The 25,064-nt window shown below is 38.0% G+C and overlaps 1 protein-coding gene across 1 annotated transcript; it reads left to right on the forward strand.

The window, feature by feature from the left end:
* Positions 1-239: 239 nt before the first annotated feature.
* gnsb (glucosamine (N-acetyl)-6-sulfatase (Sanfilippo disease IIID), b) lies at positions 240-24,788 on the forward strand. The gene is made up of 13 exons (XM_062434525.1): positions 240-564; positions 3,533-3,592; positions 5,792-5,995; positions 8,729-8,794; positions 8,891-8,989; positions 12,628-12,795; positions 14,396-14,478; positions 14,569-14,687; positions 16,134-16,237; positions 16,364-16,465; positions 17,212-17,322; positions 17,889-17,999; positions 18,684-24,788. The coding sequence occupies exons 1-13, from the start codon at positions 361-363 to the stop codon at positions 18,831-18,833; spliced, it is 1,581 nt and encodes a 526-aa protein (XP_062290509.1). The 5' UTR covers positions 240-360; the 3' UTR covers positions 18,834-24,788.
* The last annotated feature ends 276 nt before the right edge of the window (positions 24,789-25,064 follow it).

Raw genomic sequence — 25,064 nt, forward strand, 5'->3', positions numbered from 1 at the left:
TATCATATTATATTACATTACATCATATTATATCATATTATATTATATGCAACATTATGCATTACAGTAGCCTGTTTTAACCTCCACAGTAGCTCGTGGCTTTTCCAGTCTATGATAATATAATGTGTGAATGTTGTGTAAAGTCCATGTTGAACAGTGTGTTCTCAATCACTACTCCTCCCACTCACACTGATCATGTGACCGTCAGCACTCCTCCACACACACACATACCACTTCCTCAAACAGCAGTGCAACCGTCCCTCTTCTCTCTTTCTCCCTTCATCTGCGGGAAACCAAGCCCTGTCCGCCGGCGCACAGCAGCAGCAGCAGCAGGCCGCCGGTCCTGTGGAGGCCCTCACCATGGCAGCTTTGAGACAGAGCAGAAGCCTGACAGAGAGAAGAGGAGGAGGAGGAAGAGGAAGACACAGTGTTGCACCCCTCTCCACCACGCTCACCTTGCTCCTCGCGCTGCTCACCTGCTGCGTCAGGTGCGCGTGCTGTGCCAAAAGCAGCAACATCATCCTCATTCTCACCGACGACCAGGATGTGCAGCTGGGGGGGATGGTGAGTATGACCGGAAGACACACGCTTAGTCACCTGTGTTATATCTAAAAGACACATAGAGACAGAGAGTTTCATGTTGCTTTAAAGGCACTTTTACGCACCTATAGGCCAAAAATGCTCCTGCTGCCATTTGTTTATCAATGTAAACAGTCACTTTATGACTCTTTATGGTAGTTGTATCACCATATTATCCATTTAACATAACACAGAAGCTTTAAGGTGGCTGTGAAAGTCTTATCACATCCTTATACTGTGTGTGTATAAGGTAGATTAGGGTAATGTGGGACGACTTGTTTACCTTATTTATATTTTAATCTTCTATATCAACACTTAATATCATTATGAAACCCCTTGAGATGCTTCCTTATACATCGCACTTATAATTAATGTTCCTTGTGCCATATTGTTTCAGAATTAGTAGATTTTTGTAATGTGGGGACTTTAGTTTTAAGGCTTAGAAATACTTTGATTCATAAAAAGCAGCCTTATATCTGCAGAAACTTTCTAAATGTGCGTACCCATATATGGTAATTTAATTTCGTAGGCCTAACAAACTAAGATGTATGTTCCCGTGTAATTTTAAAACAATGTAATTTACACAGTATACTGGCATAATATACTAGTTATCTTTAAAATAATCTAATAGAAAAACAGATAAACGCACTGGAGCTTAGATTTCCCACATTAGTCAATGTCCCATATTTCCCCTACTCCACCTTAAATATCAGCTGTAAATGCAAGAAGCAACATTCACCTCTAAATATAAATTATTTATCATATATGTGACACATGTCTGTTAGTACTACTGCTGTATAGTCTTTTAATTGGGGATTAATTAAGTTATTTAAGGTGCATGGAGTGTAATTCAACAGATGTATAGATTAGTAGATTAATTTCAACAACAACAATAATAATAATAATGATAAAAGATATTAAACTGTATTGATCCCAGAGGAGGAAGTTAGCACAAAATGCAGATCAGATACAAGATGATAAAATTATTTAAAAATGAGAGAGAGAGAGAGAGAGAGAGAGAGAGAGAGCTGAGAGAGAGAGAGAGAGAGGAGAGAGAGAGAGAGAGAGAGAGAGAGAGGAGAGAGATGAGAGAGAGAGAGAGAGAGAGAGAGAGAGAGAGAGAGAGAGAGAAGGAAATGACAGATGAAGAGAGTTGCACTATGACTACAGTGTAAAGACGCAGAGTTAAGTGTGAAAAATGATGCAGCAAATCAAATATAATGCAAGCAGCAACTAATGTTTATTTTTACTATCAGTTTCATTATCAGTTTATCTGCGTGTTAGTTTCTAGATTAAATGATTAGTTTGGTTCATAAAGTGTAAAAAAAAACAGCTAAAAAGTCTTTGAATTAACAGCGAAACCTCAATAATATTCAGTTTATAATGATATAAATGCAAATGCACAAACTAGTGTGACATTTCTGCTTGAAAAATTACTAAAATCATTCATTAAAGTATCAAAATAGCTGCTAAACTGCTTAATGACTCAGCATCTAATGATTTCACCCTATTTACCACAATATATTGCTAATTTATTTATAAAATATATAGGAGTGTATATATAGGAGTTTTTTCAAGCAAATATGCCTCAAATTCTGCAGTTCCAGTTTGTTAAATGTGAAGATTTACTGATAAAACGAGCAACTTCTGATATGTTTCACTATTTTATAACATTAGACCAAACAAATCAATGAATTATTAAAATATTTAAGTATTGTTAGACTTAATGCATCTGTTGATTGGATGTTAAATGGACTTCAGTTGAGCTGGATTCACTTTTTAATGACTCTTATTGCTCTTATGGTTCATGTACATGTTTGTATTTGTTGTTTCATTTTAGGAGTAACAATAAAATAAATCAGGAAAAAAATAAAATTATAAATAAATAAATAGGGTTTGGAAAAAAAATTAAAGGGTTATTTTATTTTCTCTTAAAAATCCCAGAATACAGATTTGCTTTAAAAAGAAAAAAAAAGGAATTATCTATTATTTAATCTGTCTGAAAGCAGAAACTGTGGGTGAAACTGTGTAAATAACTCAACTTGTATAATAATGACTTTGCAACAATATTCTGACATAATAGTAGTTTTTTAAAATATATATATATATCTGAAAAACAACATATTGGTCCACATGTTAGTGCTGGTTGAGTGTGGTAACGTTGCTGCTGCATGTTGCCACAAATAGCAGAGGAAGAAGAAGGTGAACCATTTTGACGCATTATTGTTTAACTTTTTTTCAATTCACGAACAACAAATAACAAGTTTAAGTTTATATCTGTTTTTTTTTAACTATGGAATCAAATAAAGCCTTTTTTTGTTTTAAATTTGTCATAAAAAATGAAAATCAGATTACACTTGATTGATTTATAAGAGGAAACTTTAAAAACCAGGAAATAAACATTCCTCTCATTCAGTTTGATGTGCACGGTGAAGCTTTGTTATGTTTTTAAACAGAAACCAACTTATCGTTGCATCATATATTTTTGAGTTACAAAGTGAAAGGATTGTGGTTGAGGGAGTGTTTGTTTCCCCGAATGTTACGTAACACACAAACACAGGACTGATTTAAGGAGGAACCTGATTCACATTATCACCACAAACTTTCATTACATCAGCTTTTTATTGAGTCTAAGCAGCTTATTTTATATATATATATATATATATATATATATATATATATACTTTTGGCTTGTCACTATTTGGGAGATGAAGCAAAAGGAACAAGGACATGTGATTATTTACTTTATTTAAACGTGTGTATTTAAGTTCAATGACCCAAATAAACTCAACTAAACGAGCTGATCAGGATTTGGTTTTGTCCTCATAGAGAGAAGTCATGTCTGTCTGGTGATTATAACTGAAAGGCTTTAGTTTGCATTTTGGGAGGAGGTGCTATAATAATTCATAATTTGCATGTGTGTGTGTGTGTTGTGTTTGTTTCTGTTCTGCAGACTCCTATGAAGAAAACGAAAGCTTTAATCGGAGAGGCAGGAGCAACATTTGTGAATGCTGTGAGTATAAAGGACCAGTAGAAGATAAATAAGGAGTTTATAACTGGAAATCATGCAAAGATATTCCAGTAGAGCCCCAGAATATAAATATAGAGCTGAAAATGTGCATGATACGTCCACTTTAAGTTTATTTAGAAAGCTTTAGGAGGCTCACACTGCTTTTTTCCAGAGTGGAAAGTAAGAAAATTAAATATATTTACTAAGTATTTTCCTTAAGTACACATTTACACAAGGTTTCCATTGTGTGCCACTTTATACTTCTAGTTCATAACATTTCAGAGGGAAATTATGACGTTTTTTTTTACTCCACTACATTTATTTGACAGCTTTTAGTTAATGCTTACTTTTCATTTCAAGGTATTATATTAAAAACATGATACATTCATAATATATAGTGTGTTTTTAGAGATTAAAATAGTAGTGCGACCCATTACAAGAAAAGCAGTGTGTAGTTGAGAGCGTTTGTCATGTTTAAAGTTGACATATTAAGTTTTTCTGTTACTTATATACTGTTATTATGTAGGATACTAAACAAAATCATACTTCCAAAGCGCACAGATATAAGAAGATGACATTTCAGAGTAAAGAAGGAGAAAAAGAAGTGAAATCCTGCTACTATAGTTAGTTTATGTAGAAGCTTCCTGAAGCCGACCAATCAGAGCAGAGTGGGCCCATCAGGAGGAGGGGGTGGGGGTGGGGGTGGGGGGGCCTTAAAGAGACAGGATCTAAGTCAAGTCAAGTCAAGTCAAACTTTATTTATAAAGCACATTTAAAAACAACCTCAGTTGAACCAAAGTGCTGTACAGTTATTAAAATACAATATAATCAGACACAAATATAATAATAAATAAAACAGTAAAGGAATAATAAGAGCTCAATTTAAAAAGAGTAAAAGTAAAGATAAAAATACAATAAAATAAAATAAGAGCCAAGGATTCTCGCCTAGCTGTGGCTGAACGCGAAGGAGAAAAGATGGGTTTTCAGCAGTGTTTTAAAGTGCTCAATAGACTGTGCAGCTCTGACCTGGATAGGTAGGCTGTTCCACAGCTTTGGGGCCGCCACTGAGAAGGCTCTATCCCCACGGGTACAGAGTCTGGACCGAGGTACTGCCAGGAGCAGCTGGTTTGCCGACCTAAGTGCTCTGGACGTACTGTGAGGCTGCACAAGCTCTGCTAAATAAGATGGTGCCAGACCATTTAAACACTTAAAAACAATTAATAAAACCTTGAACTGGAACCTAAAATGAACAGGCAACCAGTGCAATGATGCAAGGACGGGACTGATATGATCACGCCGTTTCTTTCCAGTCAGCAGGCGGGCAGCTGCATTCTGGACAACCTGTAACCGGCGCAGTGCTGACTGGTCGAGACCAACAAGTAAAGAGTTACAGTAGTCTAGGCGTGATGTAATGAAGGTGTGGATAACTTTCTCAAGATCCTTTCTAGGGAGATAAGCCTTTACTTTAGCTACTAGTCTTAGCTGGAAGAAGCTCGTTTTAACAATAGAGCTTATCTGTTTATCGAACCTAAAGTCACTGTCCAAGATAACACCAAGGTTCCTTGCAAAAGGGTGACAGTGAGACTTCAGGGTGCCAATGGCGCTGTTATAACCATCTAGGAGATTTTGTTGGCCGAATAAAAAATCTAAAACGGCCTGTTTCAGACAGAGGCTAAACTGAGCGGCTGCATAAAGGACCAGTAGAAGATAAATAAGGAGTTTTTTAATGGAAATCATGCAAAGATATTCCAGTAGAGCCCCAGAGTATTAATATAGAACTGGAAATGTAAAGAATTAAGTTTGTCCCACTGTAGTTTTAAAGGTTACTATAACTAACTATAGTATGATAATAATAAGATAGTGTAAAATAAAGTAGACAATAAATAAATAAATAATTCACAGGAGGCCAGAATGTCTCATTTTTCTGATGTAAGGTTTCTGATGCAGGACTTTCATTTCTAATAAAGTATTTTTAAATTGTTGCATTGCTTCTTTTACTTGAGTAACACATGAATACTTCCTCCACCACTGTATACTAACATGTGATGACACACAATGTTGAAATTTTTGTCATCTTCACCCCCCTCCTCCCCTCCCCTCCCCCTCTCCTCTCCCCCCTTCTCTACTCTCCTCTTCCTCTTTTTTTCTTCTTTCTTGTCTTATCTTCCTCAATCGTCAATCTCGCTTCCTTTTCCTGTGAAGTTTACAGTCACGCCGCTGTGCTGCTCGAGCCGGAGCAGCATCCTGACGGGTCGATACCCTCACAACCACGAGGTCAGGAACAACTCTGTGTCGGGGAACTGCTCCAGTCCTCTGTGGCAGAAAGGCCCCGAATCCGAAGCCTTCCCAATCTACCTCAGCAAACAGAAGTACCAGACGTTCTTCGCTGGGAAGTATCTCAATCAGGTCGGCACACAGAAACATTTAACCCTCACATACAGTTCAGGATCAAATTTGACCCATCGTTTACATTTGACTGCTGAAAAAACACCATATACACATTTCTTTTAGCTGGACTTTGACGCACAGTGTACACAAATGGAAATAAAATGCATCCTTTTTTTAAAAATTTTGTGCAACTGATACATTTTTTTATTTAAAAATGTCCAAAATCTGCATTCTAGGCAAGTTTATTTGTATAGCACAATTCATACACTGGGTAATTCACAGTGCTTTACAAAAGCTGCAAACACATTATAAAAAGTAGACGTTTAAGCATTATTTATTAGGGAAGAAAAAAAAAAAGCATCACTTGCTCTGTTCTTGAGCAAAGAAAGGATCTATTGATAGAAGTTAAAAGAAACAATAAAACACAAGTAGATAAAAAAGTAAAAACAGATAAGATTTTAAGTAAAGTAAAAATAAAAATAAGATCAATAAAAACCAGCAAGTAGGTATTGAATTTAAGAGAACGTGACAGTAAACAATAACGTTTTTAGCCCTGATTTACCCTTGTGTTGTCCTCGAGTCAAGGAAGGAACGGAGGAAGAAGGAAGGAAAGGAGGGAGGAAGGAAGGAAGAAGGTAGGAAAGGAGGGAGGGAGGAAGAGGGGAGGAAGGAAGGAAGGAAGGAAGGAAAGGAAAGGAAAGGAAAGGAAAGGAAAGGAAAGGAAAGGAAAGGAGGGAGGGAGGGAGGGAGGAAAGAAGGATGGAAGGGAGGAACGAAGGGAGGAAAGGAAAGAAGGAAGGGAGGAAAGAAAGGAAAGAATGAGGGAGAAAGGAAAAGAGGAAGGGAGGAAGGAAGGAAAGAAGGACAGAGGAAAGAAGTAAGGGAGGAAGGAAAGGAAGAAAGGGGGATGGAGAAAAGAGAGAAGGAGGGAGGGAGGAAAGAAGAACAGACGTAAGGAAAGGAAGGAAGGGAGGAAAGAAGGAACAGTCAAAACAGATGGGGTCAACTTGACCCGGGAGGACGGCACAAAGGTTAAAGGAGCTGACAGTTTGAGCAGACTTCAGATCTACAGGACGTTTGTTCCACAGATGAGGAGCATAGTAACTAAACGCTGCCTCACTTGGTTTGGTTCAAACATATTGTTGTATTCATCATATTTATGAAATGTTCAACTAGACTATAAAATAGGGATTGTGAATGTCTTTTTTTCTCCACAAAATATATCAAACAGAAGGATTAATCAAACATTTATTAATGACTGATGGAGACAAAGTATGAGTCATAATATGAACAGTATGTAAAGGGTTAAAGCTACATATAGAGATATTTAAAGTCTAAAAATAAGGCTGTGTTGTCTAAAAACTGCTCTGAGCTTGTGTTGTTTGTTTATACTCGAGATATTATCTTAATCCTGTCCAAACTCTGCTGCCAAAACACACTAAAAGAGATAAAATACCATAAAACACGCAATAATTTATGATAAGAAACCTCCAGAAAAAGTCCTCCAGCACTAAAAATCATGTTTCTTCTTCTTCTTTCCTTCAGTCGGATGTTATTGTACAGAGTTAGTTGTTGATTCATCTGCTGAAGGAAGTAAAGTGTCTCTGAGTTCAGCTTAAATCTCAGTTTATCTCAACATGTATAACTATGAGTTTTACAGTTTGTGACATCACAGCTATTCTGCAGCCAATCATGAGTCACGACTTTAACCGTGATGTTGGAGATCTTGTGATGTTTGTGTCCAGCAGGAAAACTTATGAAATCTACTTCTTCTTCTTTTTCATATTCTTCTTCTTCATCGTCTTTATACAGCGGTGTAGCAGACTATATTAGTGCTTAGCTACTGTCTTTTGAACTCAATAATATTTTAATTTGATAGATTTTGGAGGAGTAAAAGTAATGTTTCTGTTTCCTTCAGTCCTCTGTTACATTTCTTCTCAAACTTTTTCACATTAAAGACTTTAAACTGACACAAATTATTCCCCAAACCCTCATCTGATATGAAGATATTTGCTTTTAGATGTTTTAAGATAAGAGAAGAATCCTTTTATTAGTCCCACGATGGGGACATTTACAGCGTTATAGTAGCAAATGGATAGTACAATACAATAATAAGTAAGAACACAAGCAATAAAAACAATAGGAGTTAAAATATATAGTAAGATTATGTACAAGAGTAATATTAATGTTGAATTAATTTGATGGATTTTAAAGTGAAAAAATTAGATAATTGACTTTTTTTATGTGTGGAAAAAATCACTAATTCACAGCAGGATATTTTTATGTCTTAAAACACATTTAGATGGGATGTTTAAATAAAAAGATATCATGCTGCTGCACCTTCATCATCCCTTCATCCTGCAGCTACTAGTTACTCACTACCAAGCTTTATATCCAAGAGTTTGAATCAAGTTTTGTTTATTATGAGGCAACTATTAAAATCTATTAATCATTTAGTTGGTAAAATGTTAAAGTAGTGACAAAATGGCATTCAACATTTCTCTTGAGTCAAAGTAATATCTTCAATTCACTTGTTTTGTTTGACTATTAATCTATAATGTTAATGATATTTAAATCAGCTGTGATATATGACAAAGAAAGACAGCGAATTGTGACTCTCAAAAGCTGAAATTTGGCATTTTTGAATTGGAAAAACAACGGAAACAATCATCAAAATACAATATTTTTCTTACATTCGACTCAATTAACCAACTAATCATTTAAACTCTATTTCACTGTTTCTGTCATCAGTACGGGAAGAAAGACGCAGGAGACATCGGCCATGTCCCACCCGGCTGGGATCAGTGGAACGCGCTGGTGAGCATCTCAAACACACACATAAACATTACAGCATTTTCTATATATTTTAGTATTTAAGTATTAATTGTCACAACCTTTGCTGTGTTGGTGCAGGTGGGAAACTCACAGTACTACAACTACACACTGTCAGTCAACGGCAAAGAGGAGAAGCACGGAGACAGTTATGAGAAGGATTACCTCACAGATCTCATAGTAAGTAAGATGACTCGAACATGATATCGGCCGTATATATTCTGTACATTACGACATCTATAGGAGACATTTCTGTGAAAGGATTTATGGAGAAAAAACCCTCTAAAAGTGTCTGAATCAGCTGCTGTCACAAGTCTTATTTTATGTGCCAGTCAGTAGTGTTGGAAGTTAATCATCAACAGCTTTCATGGTTGAGATAAAAATGCAAGAAACACAAAAACAAGATAATTCCCTTAGCAAGAAGTAGTTTATTCAAGTGTACTATGAGTATACTTATTTTATACTAAAACTGAGGCAGTATGCTTGAAGTTTACTTTTTATATACTATATTTTATATACTTAAGAATAGTATAGTGAAGTATACTTGGCTTATACTGAAAAGTATAAAGAAAAGTCTAAGACTAAGCACATTAATACTAAAACTTACACTTTAATACTAAAGCTTCTACTTGTACTTTAGTATACTTTTTACTTCTTTCTGCCACAAAGTACTAATACTTAGTATATCTTGATCCAAGTACAGAATAAGGTCAAGTCATTGACTCGTGCTTACATTTAATATAGCAGAATGAAAATGTTTTTCACTACACACATTTGCTTTGAGTTATTACCCCTGTTATAAAACTTATATGTTCAAGATCATATAGTATATAACTAGTACAATGGCAGTATATAGAAGAGTGTACTTGTGCTATACTTTAAGTATACTTCAATAAACTAAAATGTGGACTAGAAGTATATACCTAGTACACTAGTAGTATATAGATGAGTGTACTTGTTGTATACTTGAAAGTGTACTTTTGTAAACTTAAAATTACCTTATAAAGTAAACTTTTATAAATTTAAAAATGTTCCAATTTAGTCCGAAGAGGTATTAAATTAGTATACTTTCTAGTACACTACAAGTACATGGTCCGTAGTATACTTGCTATATTTATACTTACACTCAAGCATACTTAATAAAATGAACTTCAAATATACTACTTTTTGCTAAGGGAATATAGGTTCGTTTTAATCTCTGATTGAGTGTTAACATTCAGATTTTGGAGCGTTTAAGTGACTGAAAGTGTCATGTTTCATGTTTTTGTCTTCATTTATGAGTTGCATGTCGCCACGATCAGCTGACTGATGAGTGTTTTTCTGCTTTAACCAGCTGTTTTCCCGCCCTGCTTTTAAATATAGTTTTTTTTTTTTTTATGGGAACTGAACTCTTCCCCTTATCGCTTTGCTCTGCTGGCTCGTAATGACTTGCAGTGTTAATATGACAATGTTCGTGCTTTTATGAGCAATAAAAGACAATAATAAATTACATATTCGTGAAGGGCTTCTTCTTATTTTAGTGTTGTACATCTATAAAGTGTTAAGGACTTGTAAGAGACGGATTAAAACTGGAAACAGCAGAGAGTGAGATATCCTGACTTTCTTTTCATTAAATTTAATAAACAATAATCAAAATCCTGACCCAAATATCCAGCATATACAATACTTTTGTTTAATTTTATATGTTTTTTACCCTATTTTTAATCTTTTTTTAACCTTCGTGTCGTCCTCCTGGGTCAAATTGACCCCGTCTGTTTTGAGTGTTCCTTCTGTTCCTCTTTCCTCCCTTCCTTCTTTCCTTCCTCCATCCCCCTTTCTTCTTTCCTTCTGTCCTTCCTTCCTCCCTCCCTCCTTCTTTCCTTCCTTCCTTCCTTCTTTCCTCCCTCCATCCTTCTCTCTTTCTTTCCTCCCCCCTAACTTCCTCCCTTCCTTCTTTCCTCTGTCCTTCTTTCCTCCCTTCCTCTTTGTCTTTCTCCCTCCCTCCGTCATTCCTTCTTTCCTCCCTCCCTCCTACCTTCCTTCCTTCTTGCCTCCATCCTTCCTTCCTTTCCTCCCTTCCTTCCTTCCTTCCTTCCCTCCTTCCTTCCTCCCTCCCTCCCTCATTTCCTTCCTTCTTCCTCCCTTCCCTCCTTTCCTTCCTTCTTCCTTCCTTCCCTCCTTCCTTCCTCCCTCCCTCCTTTCCTTCCTTCTTCCTCCCTCCCTTCCTGGACTCCAAGACAACAGGAGGGTTAATCTCTTATCACTACTTTCACCTCTGACTTACAATGATTGCTGGAGTATTTCACATCACAAAAGCATAAACTTTCCATTTTCTTTTGTTTGCTAACAAGTTCAACATATCAACTTTTTACAATGTGACAAAATGTCGGTGTTGTGTGTGCAGCTGCTGATTCCCAAGTGGCCAAAAAAACAACCCCAAAACAATTAATATAGCATTAAATTGAACAAATAATACACAATAATCCGAATCCTGACCCAAATATCCAGCATATACAATACTTTTGTTTAATTTAATACAATTTTTTACCCTATTTTTTCTTTTTTTAACCTTTGTATTGTCTTATCACTACTTTCACCTCTGACTTACATTGATTGCAGGAGTATTTCAAATCACAAAACCACAAACTTTCAATTTATTTTGCTTGCTAACAAGTTCAACATATCAACTTCATAGGAAGGAAGGAAAAGAAGACAGATGGAAGGAAGGAAGGGAAGGAGGAAAATAAGGATGGAGGAAGGAAGGAAGGAAGAAAATGGAAGGAAGGAAGGGAAGGAGGAAAAGAAGGATGGAGGAAGGAAGGAAGGAAGGGAAGGAGGTAAAGAAGGATGGAGGAAGGAAGGAAGGATAGAACCAAGGAAAGGAAGGAAGGAAGGATAGAACCAAGGAAAAGATGGAAGGAAGGAAGGAAGGAAGGAAGGAAGGAAGGAAGGAAGGAAGGAAGGAAGGAAAGAAGGAAAATAAGACAGGAAGGAGAGATGGAAAGAAGGAAGAAAGGAAGGAAGGAAAAAAAGAAGACAGGAAGGAAAGTGGGCCGGATTGGACCCCTTGGTGGGCCGGTTCTGGCCCACGGACCTCATGTTTGACCCCCCTGCTCTAAGCTAAACTGATGAGAAGTTTCACAATTTCTTGAAGCAGCCAAACTCATTCGGGTTTTTGAAAAGCTTTAATTTAACACAGTGTTAGATTTGGAGCGTTACTCACACATAATAACATGTATTTGGCTCGTTGTAATTACATATCGGTGGGTGATAACTGCTCACAGATGCAGAAAAAGGCAACAACAACCATCCAGTCTCTCCCTGTTCTCACAACCATACTGTTGTTGTTTGTCTCCTGATATCTTTTCCTATTATCTGTCTTTTTTAATTAGGAAGGAAGGAAGGAGGAAAAGAAGGAAGGAGGAAAAGAAGGATGGAAGGAAGGAATGTAGGAAGGAAGGATAGAACCAAGGAAAAGATGGAAGGAAGGAAGGGAAGGAGTAAAAGAAGGAAGGAAGGAAGGAAGGAAGGGATGGAGGAAAAGAAGGAATGGAGGAAGGAAGGATAGAACCAAGGAAAAGATGGAAGGAAGGAAGGGATGGAGGAAAAGAAGGAATGGAGGAAGGAAGGATAGAACCAAGGAAAAGATGGAAGGAAGGAAGGGAGGAAGGGAAGGAGGAAAAGAAGGAATGGAGGAAGGAAGGATAGAACCAAGGAAAAGAAGGAAGGAAGGCAGGAAGGAAAGAAATAATCTATAATCTATGTTTTTTAATTAAATGTGAAATTCTGCATCATTGTATTCAGTCTTGCCTTTTTTCTTTTTTTCTTCTCTGTTCCAGACAAACAGGTCTCTTCACTTCTTGGACAACATCAGCCCTCAGCATCCGTTCTTCCTGATGCTTTCTCCTCCGGCTCCTCACTCTCCCTGGACGCCAGCGCCTCAGTACCAGAAAGAGTTCGGCGACGTTAAAGCTCCTCGAGACGGCAGCTTTAACAAACCGGGGAAGGTTTGTTCACGTTCATACTAAACATGATTCAATAAGGAGAGATCAGAGGTTGGATAAAGAGAAAAACACTACTGTTAACCTTTGAGTCGTCCTCCCGGGTCACCGGGACTGTTCCTTCTTTCCTCCCTTCCTTACTTCCGTCTGTCCTTCCTCCCTCCTTCCTTCCTTCCTCCCTCCTTCCTTCCCTCCTCCCTCCTTTCCTTCTTCTTCCTTCCTTCTTCCTTCTTCCTTCCTTCCTTCCTTCTTTCCATCTTTCCTTCCTTCCTTCCATCCTTCCTTCCATCCTTCCTCCAGCCTTCTTTCCTTTCCTCCCTTCCTTCCTCCCTCCCTCCTTTTTTTCCTTCTTCCTTCCTTCCTTCCTTCCATTCTTCCTTCCATCCTTCCTCCCTTCTTTCCTTTCCTCCCTTCCTTCCTTCCTTCCTTCCTTCCTTCCTTCCTTCCTTCCTTCCTTCCATCTTCCTTACTTCCTTCCTTCCTCCCTTCTTTCCTTTCCTTCCTTCCTTCCTTCCTTCCTTCTTTCCATCCTTCCTTCTTTCTTTCCTTCCTACCTTCTTCCTTCCTTCCTTCCTTCCATCATTCCTTCCTTCCTTTCTTAATTCCTTCCATCTTTCCTTCCTTCCTTGATTCGAGGACAACAGGAGGGTTAAAATATACGAACTACACACTTACTCCAAATGTCATCTGTACATTTTGGAATTATGACTATGTTTAGTATCTAATAACAGAAAAACTTAATATGTATATATTTAATTTTCCTCTGGCTATGGATTTCACTTCTTTATTTCTACTTCTTTACTCTGAAATGTCAACTTCTTAAATCTGTACGCTTTGGAAGTATGAATATTTTTAGTATCCTACATAATAACAGTATATAAATAAACACAAAAACTTAATGTCTCCTTTAAACATGACACACACTCTCAACTACACACTGCCTTTTTTGTAAGGGGTCACACTACTGTTTTAATCTCTAAAATACACTGTATATTATGAATTAAACTAGTTTTTAATGTAAAAGCTTCATATGGAAATTAACCATTAAATAACAGCCATCAAATAAATGTAGTGGAGTAAAAAAATGTCATAATTTCTCTCTGAAATGTCAACTAGAAGGTATAAAGTGGTATAAAGACAAGTGCATGTACCTCAAATGGTATACTTAAGTACATATATTTGAGTAAATATACTTAATTTTCTTACTTTCCACTCTGGAAAAAGCAGTGTGAGCCTCCTAAAGCTTTCTAAATAAACTTGAAGTGGACGTATCACGCACATTCACAGCTCTATATTTATATTCTGGGGCTCTACTGGAATATTTTTGCATGATTTCCAGTTTAAAAACTCCTTATTTATCTCATATATATCATTATCATCTCATACGTAGCATTACAGACAGAATGATATTTAAAGAACCAGATCCATGGACTTGGATTGGCTTGATGGAGAAGTTTCGAACAGGAAGAAATCTGCTTATCGAGATTTAAAGGACAATTTAAAGAGAGAAGATCCTCCTTATTGAACTTTTACCAATACTTCATTTAACTATAATATCTGTTCTTTAAGTCTTTCCCTTGTATCTCCCTTCGTCTGCGTCTTTCAGGACAAACACTGGCTGCTCCGTCAGCCCGTCAACCCCATGCCAGACAGCTCGCTCACCTTCCTGGATAATGCCTTCAGGAAGAGGTACGACTGCTAGACTGTTTTCTTAATATTTCAGTGATGGAAGGACAGACTGAGATTACCATGCTTAGTTCTTATCATTGTCTGCTGCAGGTGGCAGACGCTCTTATCTGTGGACGACATGGTGGAGAAGCTGGTGAAGAAGCTCGGTGACATAAAGGAGCTGGACAACACTTACATCTTCTACATGTCGGATAATGGCTACCACACAGGTCTGAGTTCACACATTATAACATCATTCATATCATTCCTCCTGTTCATACTGACTATTAAAAAGTCTCCTTCAAATGATTTAGTCATATCAAGTGATATCTGGCACATTTACAGTCTTTTTAGCATCAGACGACGACATAAATCTGTTATGATATACTTCTTTACCACATCTCCTATTGGGTCAGATGCAAGAACCACTCGTACGCACAGATTCGTTCTTGAACCATGCGTATGAGGGATTTATGAGGATTCGCCGCATTCACCAATTTTCTCGTATTTTGGATTTTTCTCTTAGTTACGAACAAACTTTACAAGTGGTGCAGACCTGTCGTACCTGTCATGCACAACATACAGTCCTCCATTCTTTGTCTTTCCCTTGAACTTTAACCCTCCTGTTGTCCTCAGGTCAAGGAAGGAAGGAAGGAAGGAAGGAAGGAAGGAAGGAAGGAAGGAAAGGAGTAAGGAGGGAGGGAAAAAAAGAGGAAGGAAGGAAGGAAGGAATGAAGGAAAGGAGTAAGGAGGGAGGGAGGAAAGAAGGATGGAAGGAAGGAAGGAAGGAAAGGAGTAAGGAGGGAGGAAGGAAAGGAGTAAGGAGGGTGAGAGGAAGGAAAGGAGTAAGGAGGGAGGAAGGAAGGAAGGAAGGAAGGAAAGGAGTATGGAGGGAGGGAGGAAGGAAAGATGGAAGGAGGAGGGAGCAAAGAAACAGGGAAGGAGGGGAAGAACGAAGGAACTATTAAAGAAAGAGGGAGGAAGGAAAGGAAAGAAGGAACAGTCAAAAGAGATGGGGTCAATTTGACCCGGGAGGACGACAGGAGGGTTAATTCCACCACTTACACACTAAATAATAATATGTGTTTCTGTTGATCTGTTTCTGAGAGCTCGTAAAGTTCTTATTCTTAGTCTTTAGTGCCATTTTCATGAATGGAGCTTCTCTTCAACCTGCCGGTCATCTGACCGTATATGGTATTTTGGGGGCGTCATTCATGTTAATTTACTATTCTCTCGGCACACTCGTAAATGTCTGTTTAGTTTATAAGACTGTACATGGTTTAACTCCTCCTCCTCAGTCTGAGTTAGTCATATCAAATGATATCTGACACATTTACAGTCTTTTTAAGCATCAAATTCCCTCTTAATGTTTACCTGTTGAGCTGTGGTGAAAGTATAGTAACAAAAAGACTTTGCTACTAAAAACACTGTAACGTTGAAACATAGAAGATGAAGATTTGACTCATTTGGTCGACTGAAGCTTCATATTAGCTTCAGATTAACCTTTAAATACATGTATACACAGAAGGAGGACTGTGGATTTAGTCCTCCATCACTTCCATTGTAAGTGCATTATGAAGGGATCTTCTAATGGTCAGTATGAACAGGAGGAATGATTACAGCGAGAACTTCCTGTCTGTGCTGTGTCACATCTTTAATCTTCCTCTCTGTTACAGGTCAGTTCTCCCTGCCCATCGATAAGAGGCAGCTGTACGAGTTTGACATCAGGGTTCCTCTCATGGTCCGCGGGCCGGGCATCAAACCCAACCAGACACTGCAGGTCACATGCAATCCTTAACTTACACACACACACACACACACACACACACACACACACACACACACACACACACACACACACACACACACACACACGTTTTACTGACATGTTTCGTTAATCTTTCAGGCTCCAGTGTTGAACATCGACTTGGCTCCAACCTTATTGGACATATCTGGCTTAAACCTCTCCACTGTGAACATCGACGGACAGTCCTTCCTCTCTCAGATGGTCAGTGTGTTTCCTTCAAATTGCTGTAACATTTTTCTAAATTTCACCTTTTTCTTTAATCTTTTAACTTTCGTGTCGTCCTCCCGGGTCAAATTGACCCCGTCTGTTTTAACTGTTCCTTCTTTCCTTCCTTCCCTCCCCTTTTCTTCCTTCTTTCCTTCCTTTCTCATTCCCTCCTTCTTTCCTCCCTTATTTCCTCTGTCCTTTCCTTCCTCCCTTCATCCCCCTTTCTTCCTTCCTTCCTTCCTTCCTTCCTCCCTCCCTCCTTCCTTTCCTTCCTCCCTTCCTTCTTTCCTCCCTCCCTCCTTCTCTCTTTCTTTCCTCCCCTTACCTTCCTTCGTTCCTTCGTTCCTTCCTCCCTCCCTCCCTCCTTCTTTCCTCCGTCCTTTCCTTCCTCCCTTCATCCCCCTTTCTTGCTTCCGCCCTCCTTCCTTTCCTTCCTACCTTCCTTCTTTCCTTCCTTCCTTCCTCCCTCCCTTCCTTTCTCCCTCCCCCTTTCTTCCTTCCTTCTGTCCTTCCTCCCTCCCTCCCTCCTTCCTTTCTTCCTTCCTTCTTTCCTCCCTCCCTCCCTCCCTCCCTCCCTCCCTCCCTCCCTCCCTCCTTCTTTCCTCCCCCCTACCTTCCTTCTTTCCTTCATTCCTTCCTCCCTCCCTCCCTCCTTTCCTTCCTTCATCCTCCCTTCCTTCCTTGACTCGAGGACAACAGGAGAGTTAATTAGTAACTTTTTATGCATCTCTTACTGTTAGGCCCCTTCACTGCGTAATGGCTCCACACGTCCCTTCTTCCTCGTTGAATACACCGGAGAGGGACATCCAACGACCGACCCCGCCTGCCCCAAACTCGGCCCCGGACTGTCTGTGAGTAGAAACTACAAGACTAGACTGAAGAACAGAAAATTATGGCAACTATTTTAATAACTGAGTAATCATTTTAGTCATTTATGAAGCAAATATGCCAAATATTTGCTGGTTTCAGCTTCTTAAATGTGACGATTTTAAGCTTTTTCTGTGTCACACATGATTTTAAACTGAGTATATTTAGATTTTTGAACTATTGAACAGACAAAAAAAAGAATTAAAGAAATTATAACATATTTTTACACAATTTTCTGCCTTTTCGTAAAATAAAACAAATAATTGATGATGACAATGATGATTAATTGGAGCCGTATTAATCAACAACCACTTTTATAATGAATTGAAGTAATTTATAAAGCTATGGTGACGATTTGACAAGCTTATTAATGCAGAAACCATCAGTTGATCAATAGAAAATGAAGCAACAAGAACAAATTAAAACAAGAATAAACCTACAAGGCTTTAGTCTGTTAATATAATGGCTAAAAAATACAATACATTGACAATATTGTTACTTCGTGGTTGCAGGCTGCAGCACTAACTCTGTAACACTTTATTTTCACCAGCAATGTTTCCCAGACTGCGTGTGCGAAGACGCCTACAACAACACCTACGCCTGCGTCAGGACTCTGGACAGCGGACACAACCTGCAGTACTGCGAGTTTGCAGACAGCGAGGTACGAACACCACTCTGCTCGCTACAGCAGTGAAGACTCATTGATAAAATAACCAGATTTATTAAGGCGCAGCATAGCTAATTTATCTGTAAAGCACATTTTAGCAACAAGACAATTCAAAGTGCTTTACATAAAACATAAAAATGCATCAAGACAGGATATGCCTGAGTGTCTTTAGCTGTTATATGTATTTTATGTGTATTTATCGTCTGTAAGGGCAGCTGCTACTATGCACTACGCACTTTGAGTCCATAACAAATTTCCCCTAGGGGACAATAAAATATATTCTATTCTATTCTATATAAAAGCAACACATGCCAAGATAAAAAGATGTTTAAATACGATTTAAAAGGGTTTAAATTGGAAATAATATGAAGGTAAAATAGAGTAAAGTCAGATTAAAACAGGAGAATAAGAAGTTTCAGTGCAGTGTGAGATATTAACCCCTAAAATTTGGATTTAATAAAGTATTCACACAGAGAAAATAAGTGAGAGTTGCAGCAGACCTGCAGTCTTCTTGGTGTTTGTTGCAGATATGTGGAGCATAAAAAGTGAATGCTGCTTCTCCAGGTTTAGTTTGGACTCTTGGGGCTAAAAAAATAGATCTGGATGGTTAAAGTCCACTTCTAATGAATATTTATTAATCTCAGCCTCTTGTTTTAACCCAACTGTGCATGCTCTCAGTCGTTTGTCGAGGTGTACAACCTGACCTCCGACCCCCACCAGCTGGAGAACATAGTGAAGAAGGTGGACCCGGCCGTCCTGCAGGTGATGAACCAGCGGCTCATCAAGCTCCAGTCCTGCGTGGGCGACAGCTGCCACGACATCAAATGATAAAAGAAGAAAAGGAGGAGGAGCGTTGAGTTTACACCCTTATAAAGCAGCCAAAGACCAGACTCATCATACTGAGAACAGAAGAAGAAGAGAGGGCGGGGGGGTTGGGTTGCTTTACGTGACTGTTTCACCACCAAACCAAACCAAGTATGGTAGCTGGTAAGAAGTTTTTCACAGCAGACGTTTTGTTTTTTGACACTTCACAATAAGAAAAGCAAAAAGGTGTGAATGATGATGATGATGATGATGATGATGATGATGATGATGATCATGATGATGATGATGATGATGATGATGATGATGATGATGATGATAAAGTGACGCTTCCTGGTTTTGTGCATGCTGGTTCACTGTTACACTGTCAGGACTCACTTATGTTATTATTATTAGGGCCCGAGCGGCGACTGCAAGTCGCCTGGCGAAAGCCATATTGAAATTGTAATGTTTATTATTATTATTATTATTATTATTATTATTATTCCGACATTTCGTGCCCCAATTTCGCCCCTTTCCCAAATGCGAAAATGCTTATACTTTTGCACGGACGTCCGGCCTCATCCGAAATTCGATATTTTTGGGTGGTCGCACATGGTCGACGCAGAATGGCGGAATAGCGCCCCCTACAAAGTCCAAAAATGCCCATAGGGAATTTTACTAACTTTGTCCTATGCTCACAAAATTCGGTACACATATGTATTATACCCACATATGCAAAAAAGCCTCTTGACCTCATGACCTCAACCCAACAGGAAGTCGGCCATTTTGGTTTTGATTTTTCCCGCCTAAAATTAACTCCTCCCACAGCGTTGGCCCGATCAAGTTCAAATTAGGTACTCAACATCTCCAGACCTAGCTGAGCTTAACTTGTGCTCTGCACATCCGTAGGTCAAAGGGCGTGTCTGCCAGGGCTCAACTAACTTTGGCGTGCTCGCCATGTACATACATGCCCACATACTTCATCCAATCAGCTTCAAACTTGCTGGACATGATGATGGCTCCGCCCTGAACGTCCCGATATATTAACTTCCCACGTAACTCATAGCGCCCCCCGGTGGTAACAGGAAGTTAACTAAGATTCATTAAAATTACATACTTTGCCCCATCAACTTCATTCAGAACCAGTTGGTGAAGCTACATTATGAACACTGTGAAGCTACGAGTAATGGCGTCCGTGTGGCGACGCGGCGACCATCAATTCCTCGCCATGAAAATCCGTTTGGCTTTTTGATGGCTTTATTGAACTCGTATCATCATGAAAATTGGTACACAGGTCCAGGGTGCCGACCTCAACGTCTCCATTCGCTCATAGGCGATCTCACTCGTGTCGCCCCCTAGTGGAAACAGGAAGTGCCATATTTTACATCATCATTGTGCGATTTCCAAAAAAACTTCACATGTGTAATCACTGTCCCACCCTGAACGCAACCGCTTGTGTTTTGTTACACTCTACTGCCCCCTGGTGGATGAACCATCAACCTCTCATAACTCCTTCATGCTTTGTCCAATTCACTCCAAACTTCACATGACTGATGAGTGGCCGCCCTGAACACACCAGACCACACCAGACCATATGTGTAACTACCTGTGACTGCCCCCTACTGGATGAACGAAACATTGCATTTTTGGCCTCCTTCCAGGTTTTTTCTCACTTTCTGCTTCACGCCACAGCCCCGCCATGCCTCAGGCCCCGCGGTGGCATGGGTGAGCGAGGGCCCGCCATAGCCGCTTGCGGCTTTAATTATTATTATTATTGTTTACCTGCACTTTCCCCCCTCCAGTAGTCATGTGGTAGAAGAGAAATATTGATGTGGAAAATCGTGCAAACTGAGGGAATTCATTGGTAAACTGTAGATTAGAGCTAAAACTAAGAATAAGTTTCATTATTGATTAATGTGTCTGTTATTTTCTTGTTTAATCAGTTTGTTTATTGGTCGAAAACCCATAAGACAATATCCTAGGATTTTGTCCACAACGCAAAGATGTTAAGTTAAGTTAAATTAAGGATAAAATAAACTAGAAAATATTCACATTTGAGAAGTTGGAATTAAAAAATATGGATGTTTTCTTCTTAAATGACACAAATAGTTGCTGATAAACTTAATTGTTGGTAGCTAATTAATGAATTGTTGCAGCTCTAGTGTAGATGACAAGTTAAAACCTCCATCCTGCTCTTCATGATCATCTATAATGTGGTAGAAGAGAAATATTGATGTTTGAAAATCATGCAAACTGAGGGAATTAACTGGTAAACTGTAGATCAGAGCTGCAACTAACAGTTAGTTTCATTATTGATTAATGTGTCTGTTATTTTCTTGTGTAATCGGTTTGTTTATTGGCCCAAAACCCAAAAGATAACATCCTCAGATTTTTTCCACAACTCAAAGATGTTAAGTTAACTATCATAGAAGAACTAAATAAACTAGAAAAATATTCACATTTGAGGAGTTGGAATTAAAAAATCTGGACATTTTCTTCTTAAATTACACAAATAGTTGCTGATAAACTTAATAGTTGGTAGCTATTTAATGAATTGTTGCAGCTCTAGTGTAGATGACCAGTTAAAACCTCCATCCTGCTTTTTATGATCATCTATAATGTGGTAGAAGAGAAATATTTCGACTTGGAAAATCACGCAAACTGAGGGAATTAATTGGTAAACTGTACATTAGAGCTGAAACTAACAATTAGTTTCATTATTGATTCATGTGTTTGTTGTTTTTTTGTTTAATCAGTTTGTTTGTTAGCCCATGAAATGCTAAAAAATGGTCCCAAAACCAAGATAACATCCTCAAATTTCTAGTTTTGTATGGATATTTTCTTCTTAAATGACACAAATAGTTGCTGATAAACTTAATAGTTGGTAGCTAATTAATGAATTGTTGCAGCTCTAGTGTAGATGACTAGTTAAAACCTCCATCCTGCTCTCTATGATCACCTATAATGTGTTTTAAAACAGCTAAATTCACCATATAGTTGTTTCTTATTTGCTTATTTCTTCAGTTTTTGCAGGTACAAGCATGAAATTTGATTGCGACTCTTAAATACGAGACACATTAAACAAACCCACAGGTCGCTGATGGCCGCTTTAGTGCCGTGAGATCGGCTGTACTGATATTTAAAATGAGCATCATTACACACACAGAGAGATAAAGTTAGGGAACAAGAGGTTTTGTCGTTCAAGTACAGTATTTATGCTGCTTCTGCGTCGTGTTCTGGTAACAGATGCTTCGGCTGTACTTGAATGTTATCGCTCGTTTTAAAAGTCAATAGAAGATCTCGCTGCACAGCTGTTGATTTTTAGTCTGAGGAGCCTTTGAGATCGTAAAATAACGACTTCATCTGCAGCTCAGCTCTTATTTATGAGCCAAGATCGAATATCATATTATTTTCATGTCACTGGATTACATGTTTCCTTTTATTATGAACAGTTTAGAAGCACATTAATGTGTTTAGAAGCTTCTACAAAGACTAATAACAGCGATTTATTGAGCATGCTTACACAGAACTACTCTCCCAAGACTGAAAATGTGATCGTTATATCATGTGATAATTTGAGTTGATCAAGTTAAATGATTTAACTGGCAATTTTTATTTATGTTTTTCTTATTATTATTCAAAGACTAATAACAGTGATCATGTTTTCAGTCTCAGGAGAGTAGTTCTGTGTAAGGCAGACGCTACTGAGCATGTGCAGTAACGTTCACAACCTTTTTTACTTTGCACTGCATCATGAATTTCTTAAAGAACTTCAGTGCAAATTAAAAGACATTGTGATATGTAGCATAACAAGCTAAAGAAGCTGTAGACATTTCTGCACATGCTCAATAGCGTTTACCTTACACAGAACTACTCTCCAGAGACTGAAAATATGATCGCTGTTATTTGTCCTTTGGAGCTGTTTCTAAACAAACTAACATGACAAAACTCTTTATAATGAAGGAACATGTCAACCAGTACAGCGGAGTGACTCACTGACATGTTTTTAATAGTTTTTTGGGCAACGACGGAGGAAATACGGCCTTTTCTTATGATTGTACATACTGTATTTGAAACAGAAACTAGTGTACAGGCTTCTTTACTCCATGATTTGAAGAGAAGTAGTATGATCTATCAGGCTTTGCATACACAGACAATACTCCAGACATGAGATCTGTTGCCAATATTAAAACATTGCAGCTGTATCGTTTAATATGTGATTGCAGAGAGCAGGATGGAGCAGATTTTAGGGCATCTCGGCCATTAAAAGTGCAGTTTTTCCAACTCATTCACATGGATTTACACCTCAATACTTGTACTTTATCTACCACATGATCACGGGGGAACTTTTCCTACTGTGACAAAAAGTTAAAGTATCTGCTGTGAAAAAGCTTTATTATTTTCTCAGACCTGTATGCACATAACTCTTCTTTTCAGGAGCTCATTATTATATACACTTTTTAAAACTCCTTTTTTCTTCCTATCGGACTAATCCATCATACCACGTTAGTTAAGAATAATACGTTTAAACTGCACTATAAACTCACTGTGTTGTTTTGGGGAGGGGTGGGGTGTTATTTTTAATATAATATTCAGGGGTTCACCATGCTGTTCAACATTTTGAGTCATTACAGAAAGGACCAGTATTTCTCAGAAGTGGATTCATTATATTTTTAAATTATACACAACCAACCAAAGCTGTGCTAGTTCACTGCAGCTTCACTAATTCTCTTTTTAAAGGAGTAATTTGACATTTTGGGAAATTCATTTTATTAGATACCATACTCATGTCTGTACAGCAAATACGAAACTACTGCTAGCAGCGTGTTAGCTTAGTTTAACATATTAACGTATTATATTTATATCTGTTTAATACACAATAATTATTAAGATTTAGAAGTGCTATTAGCTGATTTTTGTTATTTTAGCTTAGCACAAAGACTGGGAACAGGGTGAAATGGCTTGCTTGACTCTGTTTAGTTAACAAACTCAGCTATAAACACCTTTAAAGCTCATTAATTAACATATTATATCTATATCTAGTTAATTTACACATATTATTATTATTAAGATTTATGAGTGCTATTAGCTGATTTTTGTTAGTTTAGCTTAGCACAAACACTGGAAACAGGGTGAAATGGCTAGTTTGACTCTATTAAGTTAACAATATCAACTATGAGCACCCCTAAAGCTCATTAATTAACATATTATATCTATATCTAGTTAATGTACACATCATTATCAAGATTTATGAGTGCTTTTAGCCAATTTTTGTTAGCTTAGCTTAGCACAAACACCGTAAACAAGGGAAAACGGCTTGCTTGGCCATATTAAAACATTAACAAAATCAACTATAAGCACCTTTAAAGCTCACTAATTAACATATTAGATTTATATATATTTAATGTACACAGCATTATGTAGATTTATAAGTGCAATTAGAGGTTAACTAACTGCTGTAGCTACGTATTTACTGTACAGGACATGCGAGGTATCTCTGCAAGGTTTCCCAACATGTTAAAATACTCATTTAAGGGGAAATTATATTCAGTGCAGCTTCTATTTTCTTATAAAAATCTTCAAACTCAAACTCATCATTTTTATCTCAGCTGCACTTTCATGAAAGAAGTCTTAAAATTGAGGTAATTTCCATCCATTCGCTCCAAGTTTTGTGCCTCAGATTTAAAATAATGTTTGTTTTTGTGACTATATTTTACATTTAGTATTCCTGATGATAATTGTAAGGAGCCTTTTTTTTAAAGTGGAAAGATGGAAAATGAAATACAATAAAAGAAGAAAGTGCTGTTGAAACTTTTGAGATGTTTTTTTCATCAAAGGGAAGATTTAACATTTTGAAATGAGCTTTATAACCTTGTGTGCCTTGTGTTTGCACTGACGAGGTGCACGTGCCTTTTAAATGTGAATGTATTTGCACTGTGATGAAAATTAATTAAGAATAAAATCAAAGGAAGCATTTTATGAATTTGTCTGGATATATTTTTTTTCAAAAGGAACAAAGAGGTTTTCTTTATGCATCTTAAAACATCTCTGAAGCTACAAATCAACACAGAGACCAACAGGTGACCTCTGACCTCGACTGCATTATATGCTGAATCAGGGGGGTCAAATATGAGGCCCGCGGGCCAGAACCGGGCCGCCGAGGGGTCCAATCCGGCCCACTTTCCTTCCGGTCTTCTTTTCCTTCTCTCCTTTTTTCCTTCTGTCCTTCCTCTCTCTCTTCCTTTCGTCTTTCCT

The sequence above is a fragment of the Scomber scombrus genome, chromosome 15 (assembly GCF_963691925.1).
Source record: "Scomber scombrus chromosome 15, fScoSco1.1, whole genome shotgun sequence".
NCBI lineage: Eukaryota > Metazoa > Chordata > Actinopteri > Scombriformes > Scombridae > Scomber > Scomber scombrus.